The sequence below is a fragment of the Garra rufa genome, chromosome 3, assembly GCF_049309525.1.
Source record: "Garra rufa chromosome 3, GarRuf1.0, whole genome shotgun sequence".
Lineage (NCBI taxonomy): Eukaryota > Metazoa > Chordata > Actinopteri > Cypriniformes > Cyprinidae > Garra > Garra rufa.
Window position 1 is genome coordinate 23,557,010 of NC_133363.1, and position 24,782 is coordinate 23,581,791.

General features: G+C 37.8%; 1 protein-coding gene across 1 annotated transcript in view; it reads left to right on the forward strand.

Annotated features, from left to right (window-relative positions):
* Positions 1-24,782, forward strand: part of LOC141331528 (neural-cadherin-like) — a 104,814-nt gene that overhangs the window by 70,134 nt on the left and 9,898 nt on the right. Inside the window, exons 6-10 of the mRNA XM_073836584.1 lie at positions 3,792-3,919; positions 13,110-13,237; positions 13,620-13,743; positions 22,419-22,599; positions 22,984-23,150. Of these exons, the coding sequence (XP_073692685.1) occupies positions 3,792-3,919; positions 13,110-13,237; positions 13,620-13,743; positions 22,419-22,599; positions 22,984-23,150 (728 nt within the window). The remainder of the gene's footprint in view (positions 1-3,791; positions 3,920-13,109; positions 13,238-13,619; positions 13,744-22,418; positions 22,600-22,983; positions 23,151-24,782) is intronic.

Genomic DNA, 24,782 nt, shown 5'->3' on the forward strand with positions numbered 1-24,782 from the left:
CACCCCTCAATGGTTGGTTTCTTTCAAATTTCTCACAGACCTTTGTGGCCATGAGTCAAACAGGCCAACCATGTCTAATAGGTGCTCAGACTTCATCAGCCTATGGCGGACATTTTTATATAGACACTTGTGGCACTTTGGGCAAAGACCATACACAGCGATTTTCATGTTGATAGGAAAAATGGTATATACAAATGGTATAAATAGGTACAGCCATTATACATTTTTTCCCTTCTTTTAGCACCACTGAATGGCCAAGGTCCGCAATTTTTGTCTGTCGTTGTCGGCGATGAGTACTACCATCCCTTAAAGTTTCAAGTCTCTACGACTTATGGTTTGGTCTGCATGATCAGTTTTATGTGGAGATCGCTGATCACTCAGTGACCATTCTAACAATTGCAATAGAAAATAGAGGCATTTACACTGCACTTACAAATTTAATAAATGTTATCAGATTAATTGTTTAAATTTAAAAACTGGAATATAGAAATACAGTATGACATGATAGAGAAAAATAGAATGATACTTTTAAATATGAAACTAAAACTAGGTCTAACAGTAGGTGGCGGCAATTAACTGCCTTAATAGACATAATATAATTTATGAAAAGTAACCCGCTAAATTGGCCAGTGATTTGATAGCGTTACCCACCACAGCTGATTTTTACCTGCATTTAGCAGATTGGCGGGTGTTAATTTCAAACCCTGCTTGTTAGCATAGGCTGTTTATACTAACTCCTCCCACCAATGTGTTTGGGCTAAACAACCTTACAAAAGCTGCACATTAAATAATTGCCCCAGTGGCATAGTTTTTAATACGCGTAGCAATGACTTTTGCAATGACGAATCCACCTTTTGCCACACTTGTTCTTCGAACTTTTCACATCACATATCAGATCAGAAAGGCATTTATTTTTAATAAAATTAAGGAAATAATCAAAGAGTGGAAATAAAATGCCTCACGGGTGTTTATTGGTTATTGGTAGGTGTATGGAGGGCTTTGTTTTCCAATAAGGCAGAATACATTTAATAATTTAAATAAAATTATCATTTACACTCTAAATACTAGCTCCTGCATCAGCAGCACCACATGCATGCATTGTGATACTCTTGTGAGCGTGCGTTGAAGACTGAACCAGCAGAGAAGAATTTGTTGAAATTAATGTTTGTTTGTTTTTTTTTTGTGCATAAAAAGTATTCTTGTAGCTTTATAACATTGCAGTTGAACCACTGATGTCACATGGTCTATTTTAATCATGTCCTTTCTATCTTTCTGGCCAAAAAAAAATAACTTTTCAGTTGCATTGCTGGCTATGCAGGGTCAGAAAGCTCTCGGATTTCATCAAAAATATCTTAATTTGTGTTCCGATGATGAATAAAGGTCTTACGGTTTGAAACGACATTGGGGTGAGTAATTAATGACAGAATTTTCATTTTAGGGTACTCAGTCAGCCCCAAAATGTGCAGACATCATGGAACGCTCCTTAAAAACTGAGCTTGTTGTGTCATGCCCTTTAGAAACTTCCAATAGTCACATTCTCCATCTGTCTGTCTTACAGAGACACCTTCATTACTTCCCCTCGTTTCAGTCCTCTCAAATCAATACCAACCTCAGGCTTGTACCTTTTCCATCTCTCATTTTCACTTCTGTTGCCCTTCCTCTCTCAATCCCACTTCATCTGCACTCCACCTAAAATGTCATGTCAGTCCGAGAAGACATGGTATCGCTCTCAGTCGGCAGCGCTTCATGTCTGGGACAGGATTGGTGACAATGTCGGTGTGGAAGAGAGGTGCTCCATTCTCAGGGGCTTCCCTCTGAAAAGGGCTTCTCAGCCCAGATTACAGCAGCACTGCTCCTCACCCAGCATGTTCGCTGTTATCTCCAGCTCAACACTCAGATCCCATCGGGAGTTAGCCTGGAGACATCTACAGAGAAATAGGATGAGAGAGAATTCAATGAGACCATCGGAAAGCGCCAAGATAGGGACAGTTTAAGAAACTCTGAGGAGTTTATATAGTTATTTTATTCAGCTGTATTATATTATTTAGGTAATTAACACAAGCACACACTCATTGTCATTTTTTAGAGTTGTCTGCATTTGATGATTTGTTAATTCCTTTAATTCATGTGAATTAAAATGCTTAAAATGAAATGGTGACAATAAATATTGTGAACAAGAACATCTAGTTTTTTTTTATTATTTATTACATAAAACAGTAAATAACACTGTTCAGTGATAAGTACTAGATTTTAAAACTTATTTGAAGATAATTGATGTTGTAATAATATAAAGTCTGAGACAAAAACAAACAAAAATGTTCACTCCCAAGTCGCCCTTATCTATATACAAAAGGATAAATTTAACGTATTTTGTCTAATGGGAAACATGTATCTTCTGTAGCTTTTGAAGGGCAGTACTAAATGAAAAAAAATATGATATTTAGGCAAAATAAGAAAAATGTACACATCTTCATTTTGTTCAAAACTTTTCACCCCTGGCTCTTAATGCATCGTTTTTCCTCCTGGAGCATCAGTGAGCATTTGAACCTTCTGTAATAGTTGCATATGAGTTCCTCAGTTGTCCTCAGTGTGAAAATATGAATCTCAAAATCATACAGTCATTGTTGGAAAAACCAAAGAATTTGTGAGACCTAAAGGAAAAAAAGTGCAAAGCAATTTTATTAAACAGTACTTTTGAGCCATTATTTCCATTATTGCTCGATTTGTCTCAGCAAGTGCAAACTAAACTCCCTCTCAACGGAGAGCAAGACAGAGTCCCTCAGCACTTATGATCCGCTTGAACGGGTTAAAACTGGAGGATGATAGAAGACATTCACTACCCGGAGCATTCTGTACAAGAAATAATATGAGAAATAAAGTGACAGCGAGAATAAAGCACAGATGGATGACATAAATCAGCCAGTTTTAATGACGGTGTGAGGGAATTAGCCAGGACAATCTGTCTGGAAGGAGTCAATCATTTGATTTGAGCTAATGAAGTGGGTACATGTGTTTTGAGAAGCATCTAGTGTTGCTAAATTGTAGTTTATCCTACCTCTTATATGCTGGAAAGAAAACACTGTGCCCAGCGAAAGTTCAGTTTCACGGTCAGCAGACCGTGAGCGCCAGACAGAGCCGAGAGGAAGCGCGTGTTATTTACAGGAATGAAGTGCAGCATCAAAGAAGGAAATCGAGAGGATGACAAATGAAAAAAAAAAAAATAGAGGGAGAATTTGAAGACATATTGGAAAAGCGGGTTGCTGAGACACAAGACAGACAGATATGTCGGCCAAAATGGGCACGGCGGGCTTATTTAACAGCAAAGACTCTACTGACAAATGTGAAATTAGTTGGAGGCATTTCTTCCCGTATGCTCAGACTCTCTGTCAGACTATACGAAGCTTAAGGGAGTCTTCCTGGCTTCATTAATTTTTAATTTGCCAATCGACTAACTCAGACAAAAAGAAGAACTTTCTCTAATATGTTTTTCCTATTATGCCAGAGGATGATATAATCGTAATTGAGGCAGGCTCTGCAGTGCTTACTTGACCCTGTAATGTGAAACAAAGCACTAGTTTATGTGATACATTTGTTAGTCAAAAGCCTGCTGCTGGTTGAGCTTATATAATGTTTTCAATAGGTCGTTTTTCGACAGTGTTCAACATGCTCAAGGTTGAGTCTTTATAACCGTCCTCCACTCCTTCATACAGTAGGTCAGTGTTTTAACCATCCACCTATCTCTTTCTTCTCCTCTTTCTCTCTCTCTGTCGGTCGCTATCCTTCTCTCTCAGAACTGATCGACGGCACCCCCACCCTGAAAATTAACCATGGCTCGGGTACATTGGTCCTGCAGTTGCCGGGCAACGTGAACGTAGCGGACAGACGGTGGCACAGACTGGACGTGAGGAGCAACAGCAAAGTAAGTGTTCGCCGTTAGCAAGCGACTGACTGCTGAGCCCAATCGAGCAGAGGCCCATCTCTCCCTGCCAGCTTCCTCCAATAATACACCTCAGCACTTTTGTACAAGTCAAAGTCTTACTTATCTCCTCTGAAATCGCCTTCACAGTTCGAAAAGGGACAGTGTGGTTGCAGCTGTTAGCCAGGGTTTACTTGATCCCAGACGTTGTTTAGTGTGCTAATTTGTATTCTGCGTTGCCAGGACTGTTTCAGATTCAGTGGCTCGTCCGTTGCTGCTAGGCTCTGTTGTAGCGCTGGCATGTAGTCTTGCTGTGGTGCAATTTGCCTTAGGGTCAGTTTGAAATTCTAATGCTTATTGTTCAATACAAACAGGATGCAAGCATCCTACTGTGTGCGAAGGGAACATTGCAGGTTGGAGCTTTTAGCATCTTGACATGCTATGTGTTTAGTATTACCTCGCCTGAGGGTTAGCCTCTACAGAGAGTGGAGAAAGGTTGAAGTGTGCGGAAACACAGCGGCTTTGTTTTGCTAGTTTGCTGCTTCTTCCAGCATTGAAGATCTCAGGGAGAAAGAGCTCTTGACTTATGTGTTCGTATATGCAGGCATCTAAGGCTGGAATACACTACATGGCTGTTGCCACGATTTACTAAAAGTCAGAACCAGTCAGCAGATTTTGGTCAGTCATAGTTGACAAATTCACATGATTTCACAGAATGGCAGTGTTAAAAAAAAAAAAAAAAAAAAAAAAAAACCCAGCATGTGCTGGTTAGGTACGTTTTGAATGGATGCTGGTTTGAGCTGGTTTGTGCTGGTCATGTGCTGGTTTAAGCTGGTCAAGTGCTGGTTTAACCCTAAATTCATAAATGTTTCGCCAATCATAATTACATATTCGGGTCTTTAGCGACCCGGACCTATACATCCAGCACGGATGGATGCAATGTCAAAAAACTCTATTAATATTTTAAGAACAATTACAGAAGAATAAAATAAAGCATATTTCATTACCTTTTGAAATGTAGAAGGGTTCAATTTGAGCAGGGCTGGGTTCTCCGAAACCACCTTAACGCTACGTCGTTCTTAAGTTGTACCTTAAGAAGTACCTTATCGTTAATATGTGTTTTCCGAAACCTTCTTAGTTAAGTATACCTTCTGTAAGTCATACGTTCGTAAGGTTGGTCTGGAGCGCTCTTAGCTATACCTTACCGCTGCTGGCGGTTCATACCGCTAGTGGGCACCACGCAAAAAGCTTTTTTACATCGCAGTTTAATTACAAATAGAAAATTTTATATGAACATTTAATATAAAATCTGATTTAGTATTAAAATTGCATTTTTTACTTTAAAATTTTACACATAAAATACTTAAGTTGTTATAGCCTACACCCAGTGTCAAGTCAAGTCACCTTTATTTATATAGCGCTTTTAACAATACAGATTGTGTCAAAGCAACTGCACAGTATTTAAACAGCACAATAGTGTGTAAGTAACGCATTATTGTAAACAATCAATTTTCAGTAAAAGGCAGTTCATCAATGAATTCAGTGATATCATCATCCAGTTCAGTTCAAATAGTATACGGTATCGCTGGAAAGTGTCCCCAACTAAGCAAGCCAGAGGCGACAGCGGCAAGGAACCAAAACTCCACAGGTGACAGAAATGGAGAAAAAACCTTGGGAGAAACCAGGCTCAGTCGGGGGACCAGTTCTGGCCAGTGTATGGAAGTGTTTTCATTAATAAAGTTTCCATGGTTGTTAGCTTTTTTTAATTACTATCTCGAGGCACATCAGCGGGCGAACCATTTGACAGAAAAGGCTATGAGTCTATATAAAGAAAGATGAGTTTACACAAACTCTATAGCTATGGCAGCGAGACAGTGAGTACTTGTTTTAAATCAAAGACGGCGCCGTGCGTGGAGAGTAATAGTGTGTAATGTATACGCCAAAGTCCAATTTTGCGTGCATATGATACGCCAATCCTTCCAATTAACTTCAATGGAGAGAGGATGCATACAAATACCACGCATCATCTTTTATATCATCTATATAAAAGATGATGCGTGGTATTTATACGCATCCTCTCTCCATTGAAGTTAATTGGAAGGATTGGCGTATCATATGCACGCAAAATTGGACTTTGGCTTATGCATTACACGCTATTGCAAAGTCGTGTTATTCGTACGCAAAATGATGAGAATAAGTTGAAACACATACACATGTATTTCTGCATGTACATATTTCATTGAGCCCCGATAAATGCAGTTTGTACTATTGCTAAAACGCTTCTTTATTAAAAAAAAACATTGTTTTCTCAATACTTTACCTATACCGCTGTGAAAGAAAGAGCGCACAATCGATCACCGAGGCATCGATATCAACCTATTCAGCACCTCCACCATGGACAGCACCTGCTAAGGTCGCACTTAAGAAGGTTTACCTTAAGCAATATCCTAAGGTATAGTTTGGAGAACACACGTAGGAAAGGTATAGCTGTAGTTAAGGTGTACCTTTTGAGTCTTCGTAGCACGCTAAGAGACAACGTTATCGGAGAACGCAGCCCAGATGACTTTACGATCGCCATCATCCTCAGAACGCACTTCCACAGTACATTCAGCATCTGGCTCATATTCGCGACCTCAACCATATTCTCAAAACTATCGTTTTCAATGACTTTAAAATCAGTATTTTGATCACTGGCAGCATATTCACCAAATCCACCATCAAATAACAGTGGCATTTGTAACCCTGGACCACAAAACCAGTCTTAAGTAGCACGGGTATATTTCTAGCAATGGCCAAAAATACATTGTATTGGTCAAAATTATCGATTTTTCTTTTATGCCAAAAATCATTAGCATATTAATTAAAGATCATGTTCCATAAAGATATTTTGTAAATTTTCTACCATAAATATATAAAAACTTGATTTTTGATTAGTAATATGCATTGCTAAGAACTTCATTTGGACAACTTTAAAAGCGATTTTCTCAATATTTAGATTTTTTTGCACCCTCAGATTCCAGGTTTTCAAATAGCTGAATCTCAGACAAACATTGTCCTATTTTAACAAACAATATATCAATGGAAAGCTTATTTACTCAGCTTTCAGATGACGTAAGAATCTCAATTTCAGTTCAATTGTTGCTGATTATATTCTTTTGTTTTATGCCTGCGATTGTTTTGCATGAAACATCACATCATTATTGTCTATTAAACAGTGCCACCTCGAGGAATAAAGGTGAATTGCACGTATTGAGTTATCAGATATTTACTTTTTTTTTTTCACACAAAAAATATACTTAGACTATTACGCACCTTGGGTCTCTAGCGACTCTATACACTTTTTACAAAAAAATAATCAGAAAACAGAATGAATAGATTGAGGAATACTAAGACAGCTGATGTCAAACTTAGTTTGTGCGTGTTCAATGCTGATGTTAGTGAATGATGTCCTGGGTCTCTGTAGACCCAAGGTATGCATTTAAGGGTTAAGCTGGTCCTTAGCTGGTCATGTCCTATATTACTAATAAACGTGATGTAAACACACATTCAGTGTAAGCACTCATATTACTTTTACACTGTTATACAATAAAATAAATAAATAAAGTATGATTCTACATTCATAAAGATATCGTCATAAATGCATCTCACAGTCATAATCACATCGTTTTTCTAGAACATTATAAATATCCTGCCATTGTAAGAGATGCAATGCAATCAAACGTACTTCATAATGTTTCATTTGATAAAGTCAGGAATTTTAGTTTGGAATAAGTCTAACTAGTAAAATGTGTACATGTTTTGTCAAAGTAAATAACAGCGAAAGCTAGTAGGAAAATGAAAGTAAAACTTACTCATGTAAATGTCTCCTCCTGCTGAGTTTGCGTCGCATCGCGTCCTTCTTATGCTGCGTTCACACCAAACGCGAATATGCGTCTGGCGCGAGTGATTTCAATGTTAAGTCAATGGTAAGACGCGTCTACGCGCGTCTGGAGTTCTTGCGGCGCGAATTTGCGTTTAGCGCGGCGCGGTAGACGCGAATTCGCCTCATTCGCGCGTCTAGTTCGCGCGAATTGAGCGTCTGGCGCGTTACGCGCGATACGCGCGAATTGTGCTTTTTGTGCATCACGCGTTTGACGCGAATTCGCGTCTGCCGCCCGAGTTGAAAAATCTGAACTTCTGCGTCAATTCGAGCCGCGTTAACCAATCAGGAGCCTGCTTGATGCAGTGGCGGCAGGCCCGCCCGGAGTATGAATATGAAACATGAATACTAATTGCCGAGTGCGGTTCTAATGCACAACAAAGCAAGTGTTTTATATGACACATATTAATTTTGTATTGAATGCTATTTATTCCATATCTAAATCTTAATTATATGAATCATTATTATAGTGTAGTGTGTCTGTGTCTACACTATAATAACAGAACAATAATAACTATAATAGTGTATACTTTAGTGTGTCTGGACAGTGTTGTGTGAGGAAAATAAAGAAATCACAGGACAGGTTAAATACTTTTGGAGGCTGGCTCCATTTATCATCAAAACAAAAATAAATAACAGATTTTACAGTAATAACCTGAACAAAAAAATGGCACAGACCTATAGAATTATTATACAACGCACAGAAGGAAGTTCCACCGCTCCTGAAATCCCCTCGCTCCGATGCGGGAAAGCAGGTCATCGAACTGGGCGCGGGATAGGCGGAAGTACCGCTGAAAGCGGCCGTCATCCAGGCGCAGCTCCTGGAGCAAGTGATGAAACTCGCCGAACTGGGTTCGCCTCCGAAGGGTCTGATGGACCCAAATACGGCGACGATGATCCCTACGCCGCTGTTCTCCTCTCCAAAGCAAATACAGAGCGGTGACTCTCTCGATAAATGATCGATCAACAACAGAATCTTGTAAAAAGATGGCCGCCAACGGGGTTTGAAACTTTCGCCTCTGACGCGCGTGACGCGCGTAAATTTCGCTTCAAACTTTTGTTTTTACGCGCGTCGATTTCGCTCTTGACGCGCGAATGAACACAAAGTGGTCACGCGAATAACTAGGCGCGGCAGGCGCGAATTTAGACGCATATTCGCGTTTGGTGTGAACGCAGCATTATGCTGCGTTCACACCAAACGCGAATATGCGTCTGGCGCGAGTGATTTCAATGTTAAGTCAATGGTAAGACGCGTTTACGCGCGTCTGGAGTTCTTGCGGCGCGAATTGGCGTTTAGCGCGGCGCGGTAGACGCGAATTCGCCTCATTCGCGCGTCTAGTTCGCGCGAATTGAGCGTCTGGCGCGTTACGCGCGATACGCGCGAATTGTGCTTTTTGTGCATCATGCGTTTGACGCGAATTCGCGTCTGCCGCCCGAGTTGAAAAATCTGAACTTCTGCGTCAATTCGCGCCGCGTTAACCAATCAGGAGCCTGCTTGATGCTGTGGCGGCAGGCCCGCCCGGAGTCACTCATTCAAATATGAAACATGAATACTAAATGCCTAGTGCGGTTCTAATGCACAACAAAGCAAGTGTTTTATCACATATATGACACATATTCATTTTGTATTGAATGCTATTTAATCCATATCTAAATCTTAATTATATGAAACATATAGAACAATAATAACTATAATAGTGTGTATACTTTAGTGTGTCTGGACAGTGTTGTGTGAGGAAAATAAAGAAATCACAGGACAGGTTAAATACTTTTGGAGGCTGGCTCCATTTATCATCAAAACAAAAATAAATAACAGATTTTACAGTAATAACCTGAACAAAAAAATGGCACAGACCTATAGAATTATTATACATCAAAAGAGGAATGACATAAACGAGTAGTTCACTTTTAAAATGAAAATTCTGTCATCATATACTGCTCCAACGCACAGAGGGAAGTTCCGCCGCTCCTGAAATCCCCTCGCTCCGATGCGGGAAAGCAGGTCATCGAACTGGGCGCGGGACAGGCGGAAGTACCGCTGAAAGCGGCCGTCATCCAGGCGCAGCTCCTGGAGCAAGTGATGAAACTCGCCGAACTGGGTTCGCCTCCGAAGGGTCTGGTGGACCCAAATACGGCGACGATGATCCGTACGCGGCTGTTCTGCTCTCCAGAGCAAATACAGAGCGGTGACTCTCTCGATAAATGACCGAACAACAACAGACATCTTGTAAAAAGATGGCCGCCAACGGGGTTTGAAAATTTCGCCTCTGACGCGCGTGACGCGCGTAAATTTCGCTTCAAACTTTTGTTTTTTACGCGCGTCGATTTCGCTCTTGACGCGCGAATGAACACAAAGTGGTCACGCGAATAACTAGGCGCGGCAGGCGCGAATTTAGACGCATATTCGCGTTTGGTGCGTTCACACCAAGCGCGAATATGCGTCTGGCGCGAGTGATTTCAATGTTAAGTCAATGGTAAGACGCGTCTACGCGCGTCTGGAGTTCTTGCGGCGCGAATTGGCGTTTAGCGCGGCGCGGTAGACGCGAATTCGCCTCATTCGCGCGTCTAGTTCGCGCGAATGGCGCGAATTGAGCGTCTGGCGCGTTACGCGCGATACGCGCGAATTGTGCTTTTTGTGCATCACGCGATTGAGGTACATATAAGTCTTATTCCTCACAGCATGTCTTCATTCAGTAACAAACTGTAACCAAGATGAACTTGAAGTCATGTTGCTTTGTTGCGGTGATGTGGGAGTTTCCTCGCGTACAGATAATCCGGTCCTTGCCTCGCTAGTAGCACATGGCTAATTTGCATGGCAAAAGATTTCGCGATAGTGGGCGCGGTCACATTAGAGATAATTAGTTGGAACTGGATAGACTAGTGTTTCTCAACTCCAGTCCTCGGGACCCACTGCTCTGCACATTTTGTATGTTTCTGAGTCTGACACACTCAGTTCAGTTCATGAATCTTTCTACTAATGAGCTGATGATCAAAATCAGGTGCCTTAAATGAGGAAGACATACAAAATGTGCAGAGCAGTGGGTCCCGAGGACTGGAGTTGAGAAACACTGACATCTCCTTGGTTTCATATAGATTAATTTATCACAGATTATTTGTTTTTGATAAAACTTACTTTGTTTAAAAGCATAAATCTCAAGCTTTCAGTAGATACCACTTTTATGTTTGTGTGCTAAATATTCACCGTGTTTGAATGATATAATTGACGCATTTCTAAAAGCAGTTCACGGAGACAGAGAAAACAGAAATCACCCTGTTTGTTTTCTTTATTCTAAATAAAAAAACACAACTTTCTGCTGTTCTTTTGAGTGTGCCCAAATAAAAGTACACGCTTTACAGTTTCCATTGATGTATATCTCTAATGTGTATGACTTAAACCGACAGAGCATTTTTAGTGTCTTTTGCGCTGATCTTAAAAAAAGTAGGTTGGTCACGCCGGCGTGACCGTCGGCCCCAGGGGGTTAAACCAGCACATAACCAGCATTAACCAGCATATGACCAGGGCATGACCAGCATAAACCAGCACATAACCAGCATAAACCAGCATATGACCAGGGCATGACCAGCATAAACCAGCTCAAGCCAGCAATCATGCTTCATAAGCTACCTAAATAGCATATGCTGTTTTTTTCAACAAGGCAGACATGTTTGTTATTTTGAGCCAGTTTTAGAAAGCATATTGTTTTCATTTTTGCATGGCACACATTTCTGAGTTTGTTGTGTTCAGAATGACTTTAATGTCTGGTAGTGTGTAAAACTTGGTCGCTGTGTTATTGAGAAAGGGAACACAAATTCTGTCGTTGTTTACTCTTACCCTAATGTCATTCCAAACCCAAAAGAGTTTTGTTCATCTTCAAAAAACACAGATGAAGACATTTTATATGAAACCCGAGTGATTTTGTCCCTCCATTTAGGGGATAGTTCACCCAAAAATGAAAATTCTGTCATTAATTATGTCTCTCTATGTCTCCCTGATGTCGTTCCCAACCTTTGTTCATCTTCGCAACACAAATAAGGATATTTTTGATGAAATCCAAAAGCTTTCTGACTCTTCATAGGCAGCAAGGGTCCTTCCATGTTCAAGCCCCAGAAAGTTACCAAGAACATTAATAAAATAGTCTATGTGACATCCTTAACTTTATGAAGCTACAAGAATACGTTTTGTGTGCAAAGAAAACAAAAGTAAAGATTTTATTCAACAATTTCTTGTCTTGTCTGTCAGTCATCTTAACACATTCATGGGAGTAAAAAAGTGTTATTTTTGTTTTCTTTGCACACAAAAAATATTCTTGCAGCTTCATAATACAGTTGAACCACTGATGTCACATTGGCTGTTTTATCAATGTCCTTACCACCTTTCTGGGCCTTAAACATGGTAGCTGTGTTTCTGTCTATGCAGGGTCAGAAAGCTCTTGAATTTAATAAAAAATATCTTAATTTGTGTTCGAAGACGCACAAAGGTCAGCCAGGTTTGGAACGACATGAGGGTGAGTAATTAATGACAGAATTTTTATTTTGAGGTGAACTATCCCTTTAAAAGTCCATTCCATCAAAAGTTTATGCTTTAGAAAGTTCATAAGAACACTGTAAAAGTAATCCATATTAATCAAGCAGTTTAATTCAAGTCTTCTGAAGAGGCATGGTTGCTTTATATGATAAACAGATTTAATTTAGGCTTTTATTCAACGGTAACTCGACCATATGTATGAGAACAAACCTCATTGGTTCTTGCATCAGGCAAGTACATTTGAGTTTCAGGAGACTTGGGTTAGTTTGGAACAACATGAGGATCTGTAAATGATGACAGAATTTTCACTTTGAGTGAATTATCCTTGTATCCATGTGTGTAACAAACTATATCTTTGTAAGCTTGTAATATGTACCTAGCATTGAAGTACTGTATCTGGCTGATACTAACAGCTTTTTGAAAATGTTACATGATTTCAGTTTGGTGTCTTAGAGCCCCCAGCTGTAAAACCTGAATCAATCCAATGAATTTGTACATTTCTACATTTTGCAGTACACACCGTACCTCTTCTGCCAATTGATTTCTTTTATTCTATTTTTCAACAGTGTTTTTGCTGAGGTCAAATTTACCCAAACCCAAACAGAAATAACAGAGTGGATACCAGTCACATTTCTGAAAATGTTGTAGTTAGAGATACAGCTTCAGTAATATGTAGTCAACAAGGTTTTGACCAGAGGAATTCAATAAATTGATCTGAAGGAGTTTTTTCCCTCACGTTTCTTCTTCAGGAGGTTCGTTTTACACTTGACCGCTGTGCAGGAGCCACTATCATGGAGATGGAAGGAGTGGGCAGCTGGCTAACTACTGAAGACCACACTTCCTGTGAAGTTACCGGCATCACACCGAATATGGACAAGTAAATAATTTCCTTTATTTCTCTTTTCGCACCGATGCATAATTGTTTAAAGTGTTCAAAATATGGCCCTGATGAACCATTAAGGTTTGAGTGCTGAAGAAATCATTCTTCCGCCATTATAGCAGGACACAGAGGACCAGTCAATGAAACAATCATTACCTTTCTCATTCTCACTCTACATATGAACCTAATGCCAATTATGGACTCGATAATGTCTTGAAATATTTATAATTACACAAAGGTCTCAATATAAAAGGTCAAAGGAATTATCAGAGTTAATCTCTAGAGGAAAATGACCTCTCCATAGCATACAGCACATTAGAAACTTGTGGTGGAGAGACAAATGTTGCTAGGGTAATGACCTCTTCTGATGTGCTTTCAGGCATCTGAATGTGACACAAGTGCTTCAGCTAGGAGGAGTGAATGAGAACCTGCCATATATCTACCCACAACTACAACACAAGCACTTTACTGGCTGTATCCGAAACCTCATCGTGGACAGCAAGGTGAGGAAACTCATGCATATCAGTACAGAGAGAGATGAATATTTGATAACAATAGTGTGAGTGAAAAAGAAAAGATAAGATCTTGGTTTGGAGGACACAAAAGCCTATTTTAAGAATTTATTATCCTTCTGTCCTTTTTTATGACGTTTTTATGCACATTAAAAAATAACAAAAATATAAGATTACAAGATTAAATTCTTAATATTTTGAAAATAAAGTGGAAACTACGAGAATAAAGTTGAGCGCATTAACCTTTAGAATGTTTTAATTTTTAGAACTGTTGTTTTTAATTAAATAAGATTGGATGCCGAAGACATTTTTGTAGAGTAGGTGATGGAATATTTATAAAGAAAACAATTTAATGAAATTAATGTCTCATTGTAATTGAAAAGACGATTAATTCACATGAATATAGCGAACTGTCCCGCCACATTGAAGAGCGTGAAATTTTTTCACATTATTGCAAGTGACATTGTTTGTATTTCGCTATAAAACTGACAGATTTTGAAAGCTGACTTTGTTTTATATTAAAAGTACCAAAAGCACAAAGCTTATTGCTATTATTGGATGGCTGGCGCACTAAATAGGCCTTATGAATGCAGTCGAAGGCGTGAAATATTATTTTCAAGCATACTGTCCCTGCGAGTATAACACATTTTGACCGTATTCTCGTAATTTCAGCTTTATTCTCGAAACATTTTGACTTTATTCTCAAAACATTTTGACTTTATTTTCGAAACATTTAGACTTTATTTTTGAAACATTTTGACTTTATTTTCATAATTTCAACTTCATTTTCAAAACATTTTGACTGTATTCTCCTCATTTCTACTTTATGCTCGAAACATTTCAACTTTATTCTCGTGATTTCGACCTTATTCTCTAAACATTTTGACTTAATTCTCGTAATTTAGTTTTAATTCTCGTAATTTTAACTTTATTCTCGAAACATTTCAACTTTATTCTCATAATTAAAACTTTTTTCTCTAAACATTCTGACTTTATTCTCGTATTTTTTTATTTATTCTCGAAAAATAATTCTCATAATTTCAACTTTATTCTCGAAACATTCTGACTTTATTCACGTATTTTTAAATTTTTTTCTCGAAATGTTTTGACTGTATTCTCATAATTTCAACTATATTCTCGAAAACATTTCGACTTTATTCTCAAAATATTTCAACTTTTTTTGTAATTTCGACTTTATTCTCGAAACATTTCAATTTAATTTTCATAATTTCGACTTTATTCTCGAAACATTTCAACTTAATTCTCATAATTTTGACTTAATTCTTGTAATTTCATCTGTATTCTTGTAATTTTGACTTTATGCTCGAATATTTCGACTTTATTCTCGAAATATTTCAACTTTATTCTCAAAACATTTCAACTTTATTCTTGTAATTTCGACTTTATTCTCAAAACACTTCAACTTAATGCTCGTAATTTTACCTTATTCTATACTTTTTAGATGAGCAAGGACAGAAACAAAAAAAAAACTTACCATGACTTCTTAGAGTTTGCATCCATTGTCTGTTTTGAATGCTTTTGACCAAATATACCAGCCAAAGGTATTGCTAATACATATAGTTCTGTCAGTATATGTACTATTAACCATTTAGCTGCTGAAGAAGATATGATTGTAAGCTGTGTACTGTCTATTTCAAACTTTCTCTTTCTAAAAAGTGTTATTTGAAGTGATGTAGAATCGACCGTGCCACTGGCCATAGTCTTTAAACCGATCTATGATCTCAGCCCATATTCAGGGTTTCTGCAGATATGAACAAGTGAAATTTAAGACTTTTTAAGACCTTTTTAATACCACCTTATATGAAATTTAAGACCGAACCTGTAATGGAAATAGATATTATATTACATGCATACATGTAATATTTAATGTGTTTAATGTAAAAAGTAAACACAATTTCATGGCTGTCATAAATTAAATGTATTACTACGATATACAGTGAACTTTTCATATCAGCAGATACTATTCCACACAACATATCCCCATAAAAGTACCACTAGAAATATCTGATGTAAAAAAAAAAAAATTCTGAAGCAATATTTTCATCAGTGCTCTATTAGCTTTTACATCTTAAATATGCATATTTGATTTACCTTTATAAAGGCCTTTTTTTTACTTTTGAAATGTATGCATTACCTTTGAAATTTATTTTATCAATTTATCAAAAAATTCTAAATGGCTGTTAGCAGTGAGATTACATAATTTACACTGCAAAATTAAAAGTGAGATTAATGTTTTAAATACATTTATTGATTTATAAATATGTACATTAGAAATGTTGGGTGTGGAGGCATACTTTTAAACACACTAAATTACCAGCAGGTGGCGGTAAGTAGAGCTCTTCACAGAGGACCCGAGACCCGAGGACCCGGGACCCGACCCGGGACCCGTACGGGTTCGGGTCTATATTTTAAATGGTTAGCCGGGTCCGGGTCGGGTCCAAGTCTATTACCTCGGGTCCCGGGTATGTTTAACTTGTGTGTAATACCCGAGTCGATCGGAGAACATCGCACCTTCCAGTGTCAGTTACCACTTTGCACGTGTTTTGTAACTTGCATCTTGTAAAATTATGATAAGAAAAGTGTGAGAAGGAAATAAAAAAAAAAAAGAAGAAGATTAAATAAATAAAAACGCGTGTCGCGTGACCGCAGCAGCGAGAAGCAGAGCGCAGGGGGAGTTAACGTAAACGGACGGTCGGTGATCATGGATTCCTTCATGAGTGATGTGAAATAAAAAGCCTTGCACATTTATTTATTTCACATGAGCAACAAAATATGAGATCGAAAATGAACAGTCACATTAATGTTGTCTGTGATGTTTACACTGCATTAAAATAACGCGCATGAAATGTTTCTATGGCAACCAGAGCTGGCGACTTTTACCAAAGACCAGAGCCATAGAGAAACTCTGCCAAATACTATAGAATACCCTTAAGGGACTTTGCTTTTACTCTGCCATAGTACACATAGCATTCTTTCTTACGTTTATAATAATACGGAAGAACCATCTTGTTATATTTAAATTTTTTGGTCAGGCTCGGCTTAGAGAGCACAGTGATAATAGAAAATATGGTGGAAAAAATACACTCTTTTCAGAATAAGCTATTTACGCTATCAAGCTGTCTCGTGCTATACGTGCGAATTCCTCCTTTAAGTTTCATAAGATGACCACTAGGTGGAGCTCTAAACATATGTTTTGTATTGCTTTATCTTACTGAAGAAGATACTGTTATTGAAGATGCACGCAGTAAAGTTTACCGCATTCATTGTTCTGTGCCTTTTTGGAAAAAAAAAATGTTTAATTATAAATTAATAAATATAACTAATTATAATAAATTAACTAATAAATAAAACAATTGCGCCGAGTCTTTATTACAATCTGCAAAAGTATTGTAGTTCAAAAGGGTAAACACAACGGTCGAAGTTGACTTAGAGAGAAAAAAGTATTGCATTGGTCATTCGTCACCGACCGTGACCGCGAGTAGCCTGCCCTAAAGTAACTATTAAAGCTGGAATAGTGGATTAAAAAGGGTCTTTCTGTCGGCAAGAGAGAAGAACAGCCTAACATGTAAATGTACTGAAGGAGGTCTGTATGCAACGCTACTAACAGTAGTTTACGCCAAAAAAGTTTTTTTTTTCCCTTCACAACTTATTTATAGAACTAGCAGTTTGCTGTGCAATATGTGCCGATCGGGTACAGTCGGGTCTGTGTCTTCCCAGCCGAGTTCGGGTCCAACTAGTACATTTAAGGTATATTTCGGGTCTTCACGGGTTCGGGTCCCACTTTAAAATAAAATACGGGTCCGGGTCGGTTCCGTCCAGGACATTTACGGGTCTCTTCGGGTTCGGGTATGAATTTTTGGACCCGTGAAGACCTCTAGCGGTAAGTCACTTCATGAGCGAGTTACTTCAACTGATTCGAGCAAAACGCTGAATTATAGCAAAACGTTGCTAGCAGAATGCTTCTGCTAATGTTGCATATTGTCTAATATGTAAGTAACTACTTGACTAACTACTTTTTTATTGAGCTAAAATTAATGTAACATTTTTAATTGTGAGAATTTTCAGCAAAAAGCTCACTTGGTATATTACTGAACTATATCATGTTATAAATAAACTATACATTTCTTTAGAGTGCTGTTACATTCATTTGTTTTAAAGTATGTCACAAATAGACCAGAAATACACTATCCATTATCAATTTCTGTTTACGTTGAATGTATTAAAATATGAATCTTTCTTGCCTTTCGATGCTTCGCTAGTTGTTTTTGTCACTTCAGTTTTAATCAGGCGGTTTGTTCGGTCGGGCAAGTAAAAAAAAAACATTTTAAAAGTATTTCGAAGGCTGGCGGTCAGCTAGCTCCACCTGTATTTCTTATTATTATTGATAACATTATATACAGAAAAAGGTCGTTTGACCTGTATTCTGCTACTGCGATTCTGAAGACGCAGTAACTTCCACAGAGGGAGAAAAAAATCTAGTTGTTAGCAACTGGCCTTAGCCAAACCCTATATTCAGTTTTTTCAAGCTAAGTATCGCTAAACTTGCACTTCCCCATAGCTAAAAAGATAAATCCATTTTACTTCTGCGGTACAATCCGAGAGAGACTCGCGCCAATAACAGGAAGCTGATTGGCTATTGCATGCTGGTCTCATTTGTAGTTTAAATACAGCAAATTAAATTTGGAATTGTGAAATAAAGAACTACAACACCACGGAAACAACAAAAAGAGAATTTAAATGAGCATTAGAGGTAGCGTTACATGGACATCGGAAAAATAAGACCTGTGTAAAATTATTTAAGACCTAGAACAGCGAATTTAAGACTTTTTAAGGCCTAAAATTTTGATTTTTAAATTTTAGACTTTTTAAGACTTTTTAAGACCCCGCGGAAACCCTGTTATTGTTATGTCAAGGTTTGTTATGGTGGCTGGCTGTTTGTATCTTTTTGTAACTTCATGACTCAGCTGAAGGTTCTTGAGTCTGAAACACTTAACCGGTGCTCACCAGACACAAAGAAACAGCACAGGCCGTTAGGCTACTGGGGCTTGACTGGAGAGAAGGTCATAGACTGTTAAAGGAGGAAGTACAGAGGTAGAATTGCTATTTTCGACTCTCTTCTGCCCACTCTCTTTTCTCAAACAGTTTACTTCCTTTGCTCTCTCCCTGTTGTTGACCTGTGAGAATTCTGAGTAGGCTTTTTGGTGGCAAATACTCAGTGTTATGGGGGTGCATAGCAAAGTGGTTTTAAGATGTAAGGATATTATGCCATTTACTGAGCCACTTTGGGAGGTACATGCAGGGAACTATGGTATGTTACTTAAAAGGTCACACAGGTTTGTGTGAGGCATGAATTCATGAAGGAGAAAGTACAATACTTTAAAAAAAGAGTAAACGAAACAGCTCTAAAACTTACAGTGGAAAGGCCAAGCTCTGAGAGGTGTACACTAAAAACAAGCAAGCACAAGTGCAACCACAGTAAATTAAAATAAAAAAATGAGACATCAGCAGACTACCAACTCTAACAGGTGATTCGGCTCCAGCTATAAAAACGATGATACTAATGGTCATAATGAAAGTTTTACAAAATGTTCCTCATTAGAAAATACAGTCATATCAAACAGCTGTATGGCTAACACATCAGTAGGAGTAAAAATCATAGGTGCCACCACTCCAAGTGAGACTTAATCTGAAATAAAACAATGTAGGACATTGTTATACAACAGAAAAAAAATGTTGCATACACTACTTTTCAAAAGTTTGGGGTCAGTCTGATTCTCGAACTGAATCGATGAATCACAAAGCACAGCAGCAGTGTACAGAATATGATTTCAGGCAGACACACAGTCAGCTAACATTCATTATTCTGTGCAACACGACCCTACAGCTAACAATACAAAACATAATAAAATGTATGAATTATACAGGACAAGAAGGAGAGTTTCCAGGAATAATGCACAGTAAGCCGGTCATTTTCTCATTAATACTGCTAATGAGGAAATATCTATGCAGAAGGGTCTTGAAATGGTTTTGCGAGAATGACCTGCTGGCTGTACATTGTCCTGCTTATTGTGTGAGTTCTTGCCAAATAATTGAATAATTATTTTAGCTTTAGCTTACTTCTATTAGAGAGACAAATTAGCACATCTATGTAGGAAATTGTCGGCTTGAAGTAGTTAGTCCAAGTTTTAACATGGACAACTGTCATTAACCATGTTATGGTTATGTGCAGTTAAGCTACTTCTGACCAATTCTTTTGATTGCTAATTGTCTGTATGTTGCTGTTGTTTGTTGGTCATGTCATGTATGGAGTGTTTTTGAAAGAATCTCTTAAGCTTATCTAAACTGGCTTTATTAGTTAAAAAAAATGCAGTAAATTAAAACAACTGTTTTGAATTAACTATTTTATATTGTTATATATTTTACAATAATTTAAAGTAATTTATTAGACAACAAAGCTGCATTTCCAGCAGTCATTACCTCAGTGTTCAATGCATCCTGGCTAACTGGAAGCATCCATTTCTTTTTAATAGGAAAAAAAGTCTTCCTGACACCAAACATTTAAGTTCAAGGGATTTTTCACCCAAAAACTCACCCTCACCCTCATGTCGTTCCAAACCCATAAGACCTTCATTCATCTTTGGAACATAAATTAAGATACTTTTGATGAAATCTGAGAGCTTTCTGACCGTGCATAGATAACGAAATTGCCCAGAAAGGTAGTAAGTACATCAATGAAATAGTCCATGTGACATCAGTGGAACAACCTTAATGTTACAAAGCTACGAGGATACTTTATGTTCTCACAGAAAACAAAAATAATGACTTTATTCAACATTTTTTTCTCTTTCATGTCTTGAGGCCAGTTTCCGCCACTGCATAAAATGTTTTTAAGAAAGGTTGTGACTTTTTATTTCCCAATTCTGACTTTCTTCTCACAATTCTGACTTTTTTTCTTAGAATTATGTGATGCTAACTTGCAATTCGTACTTTTTACTTAGTGTTTTTCCTTTAAAATTGGATTTTAAAAGTGCAAGTTTATATATGTTTTTATATGTTAAAAAAACGTAGAATTGCATGAAAAAAGTCAGAATTGTGAGATATAAACTCGCAATTAACACAATTCTGAGAAAAAATTGTAATTGTGAATTTATATCTCACAATTCTGACTTTATGACTTGCAATTGCGAGTTTTTATCTAAAAATTTATTTCTCACAACTGTGAGCATATAATGCAATTCTGAAAAAAAGTCAGAATTGTTTATATCATGCAATTGAGAAAAAAGTCAGAATTGTGAGTTTATATCTCATAATTCTGACTTTATAACTTGTAATTATGAATTTTTATCTTGCAATTCTGACTTCTCATAATTGAGAGTTTATATAACGCAATTCTGAGAAAAAAATTCAGAATTGTCTGAATTCTTTTATATCATGCAATTGAGGAAAAAGTCAGAATTGGAAGTTTATATAACACAATTCTGAGGAAAAAGTCATAATTGAGTTTATATCTGACAATTCTGACTTTTTAACATGCAATTGTGAGTATATAACGCAATCCTAAAAAAATGTTTATATAATGCAATTAAGAAAAAAAAGTCAGAGTTGTGAGTTTATATCTTGCAATTCTGACTTTATAACTCACAATTGCAAGTTAATATCTCACAATTCTGACTTTAATATCTCACAGTTCTGTCTTTATAACTCACAATTGCAAGTTTATATTTCACAATTCTAAGGAAAAGGTCAGAATTGCATCATGCAATTCTGAGAAGAAAAGTCAGAATTGTGAGTTTTTACCGCGCAATTGAGAAAAAAAAAATCTGAATTGTGAGTTTGTATCATGCAATTCTGAGATAAAAAGTCGCAGTAACCTTTTTTACATTTTTTCAGTACGAAAATGGTCTTCTATAGTCTTTGACACACATTCACGAGAGTACCACGATGCATGTGTGTGCATTCCTTTGCTTGTAAAGAAGGTGCAGCATATCTTCAGAACAGTGGTATTGACATGAAGAACTAAGTGGTGATCTACCCCTTTAATAGTGTTACAAGAGACACCTTTTATTCAGAAATATAATACTGCAGTTCGGTAGAATTAATGCAGCCCCTTTGCTTATTTAGCTGTGCTGGTAAATCAACCATGCTCTCTGTCTGTACAAGGTGCAAACGGTTCCTGCACAGGGTCAAACTCATGCTGCAACCACTTCAAAAACACGCCGTTAGGAAGAGTGGGCATGAATAAATGGGAGTCATCAGATGAAAGGAAAAATTGATCTAATGTGGTGCGTGGTTGTTCTGTTGTGAACAGAATTTAAGGCCTCAAGGTTTTCCCATTCTGTTAATATAGAGCGCTGCGGGCCTACTTTTTTAAGTGGCTGTGGCCTGCCCAGCATGGTAATATTCATTATGGCAGGCTGGATTAAAGGTGAATGCACAAATAAGATAAAACATTCTTTCTCTTTTCATCTCTTATCTTTTCAAGGCCTCCCAGTTTGGCCTATCCAGGCCATTATTTCCTGCCTTGTTTATATTTCCACTAGCTCATTTTCCTTTTTTCTTTTTTTCTCCTGTTGCTCTTAGTGTTTTCATGACTTCTGTTGCTCTCTCTCTCTCTCTCTCTCTCTCTCTCTTTCTCTCTATCTCAGTTTTATGACCTCGGTTCACCAGCTGACTCCTCTGGCAGTGCTCCGGGATGTCTGATGACGGACAATAGCTGTGTGAACATGGGCTTTCCTTCCTGCGGGACCCGGGGACGCTGCCACGGAGAGTGGGGTTCCTTCAGCTGTCAGTGCATACCTGGGTACAGCGGGCATCAGTGTGAAAAGGGTAATTACTCAGCAATTGTCCCAGTTTTCAAGCCATGTCTATTTCCACAAGTGGAATGCAAGAGAGTGCGAATCTTTGAAGATAAGCAAATAAGTGATGACTGAATGGATGTGGAAACTGTCTGCATGTGTGTGAAGGCTTTTCAGTTGGGCAATGAATATCTTTGAATTGCTCTGTGTAGGAGGGATAGTGTTAGCACCCAGGCAGCATTTTCACGCACACCAAATCTTGGCACAAATCGCATTCAGAAGTGTTATGAATTTGTAGAGCTTCTTTATGTAACACGACTGGAACATCCTGTGATATTCTCACAGTGCGTTTTTCACTGTTTATGCATCCTTTTTTAAGGACTGCATCTGAAGAACACATTTGTGTGTTTCACAGAGGTCCCGGAGTATTCTTTCGATGGAAGGAGTCACATACACTTTCAGCTGGCCTTCACGCTCCCGGCCAGACACACGCAGGTTCAGGCCCTGGTCCGGACGCGCAAACATAGCAGCTCTATCCTCAGCCTGCTGTCCAAAGAACAGAATGAATATCTCAAACTGGAGGTTAGTGCTCTTGAAAGCATCTCTCTTTTTTTCTCATGCTTTTCAATTTCCCTGAATGTAGCAAATGCATTATCAAGGTTTTCTTGCTGCTAAAGATGTGTTATTGTCACATTCTTTTGAAAATAATTATGCTCTTTTCCAAAGCCTTTCATTTTCTTCTTCTTCTTTAAAAAAAAAAAAACAGTACAAAAACCTTACCAATCCCCAAACCGTTGAATGGTGTAATGTGTGTCGAAATGAACATTTAACACATTAAAGGGATAGTTTCCCCCAAAATCTCATGATTTACTCACCCTCAAGCCATTCTAGGTGTATATGACTTTCTTCTTTACAATCGGAGGTATATAAAAAATATCCTGGCTCTTCCAAGCTTTAAAATGTCAGTGGGTAGTGGTCCAGATTTTAAAGCTAAATAAACTGGGTCCTTCCATCATAAAAGTACTTCACACGGCTCAGGGAGGTTAATAAAGGCTTTGTGAAGCAAATCGATGGGTTTGTGTAAGAAAAATATCCATATTTAAAACTTTACCATAATTTCTAGCTTCTGCTAACTGTTGTATGTGTGTTCATGAGAAAGTGGCGTTCCAGCGGATGGCGTAGGATGTAGGCGTAGCGTAAGCTCTGGTGACACATGCTAGTCTCGCTGGAAACATGTTTTGTTTACAGCAAAGGAAAACCAGTGTCCTCTTGGCTTATATCGTAATCCTCAGACATTTTTCTTTACAAACCCTCATTTTGTACTTCTAATTCATGACTGGTGTTTTGTTTTGCTCACTTCTCTGCGCTTCCACATTTATCATTTCTGCATTCGTCCCTGCATTCACCTGTCATCCGCCGGAACGCCACTCTCTCATAAACATGCGTACAAGTTAGCGTACAACAGTTAGCCAGAGATTACAGTTTATAAAGTTGTAAATATGATATTTTTCTTCCACAAATGCACTGATTAGCTTCAGAAGGCCTTTAATAACCCATGTTAAGCCATGTGGACTACTTTTTATGATGGATGGATGCACATTATTTTGCTTCAAAATCCTAACCATAACACCCATTCACTGACATTATAAATCTTGGAAGAGCCAGGACATTTTTAATAAAACTCTTAATATAACTCTTAACATGGTTGTAATAGTCTAAAAGAGGAAAGTATATACACCTATGATGGCTTGAAGGTGAGTAAATCATGGGGTAATGTTCATTTTTGGGTGAACTATCCCTTTAACTATTGTTAACAACTTTTTTATAATTTGTTTGTTTTAATTATTATTTGAAAATAAGTCGCAATCATTTATTTGATCACAAAAACATATTAATACAATTAAAAATAACAGACATTACTCCATTCTTCAGTGTCACATGATCCTTCAGAAATTGTTCTAACGTGCAGATTTGGTGGTCAAGAAACATTTTTTTATTATCAACAGTATTGGAAATGGTTGCCAATTTCTTTCCTTTTTTTTTCTTTTGATGAATAGATGGCTCAAACTTTTGAAAGCTGTATACTAATACATTTTTGGACATTTCAAGTTGTACAAATGAACATTAATGTATAATAAAAGAACATGAATTAACTTTTTTTTTTTCTTCTAATGAATGTTTTTAATGCCTCCTCTGTTTCCCTACAAATTTATG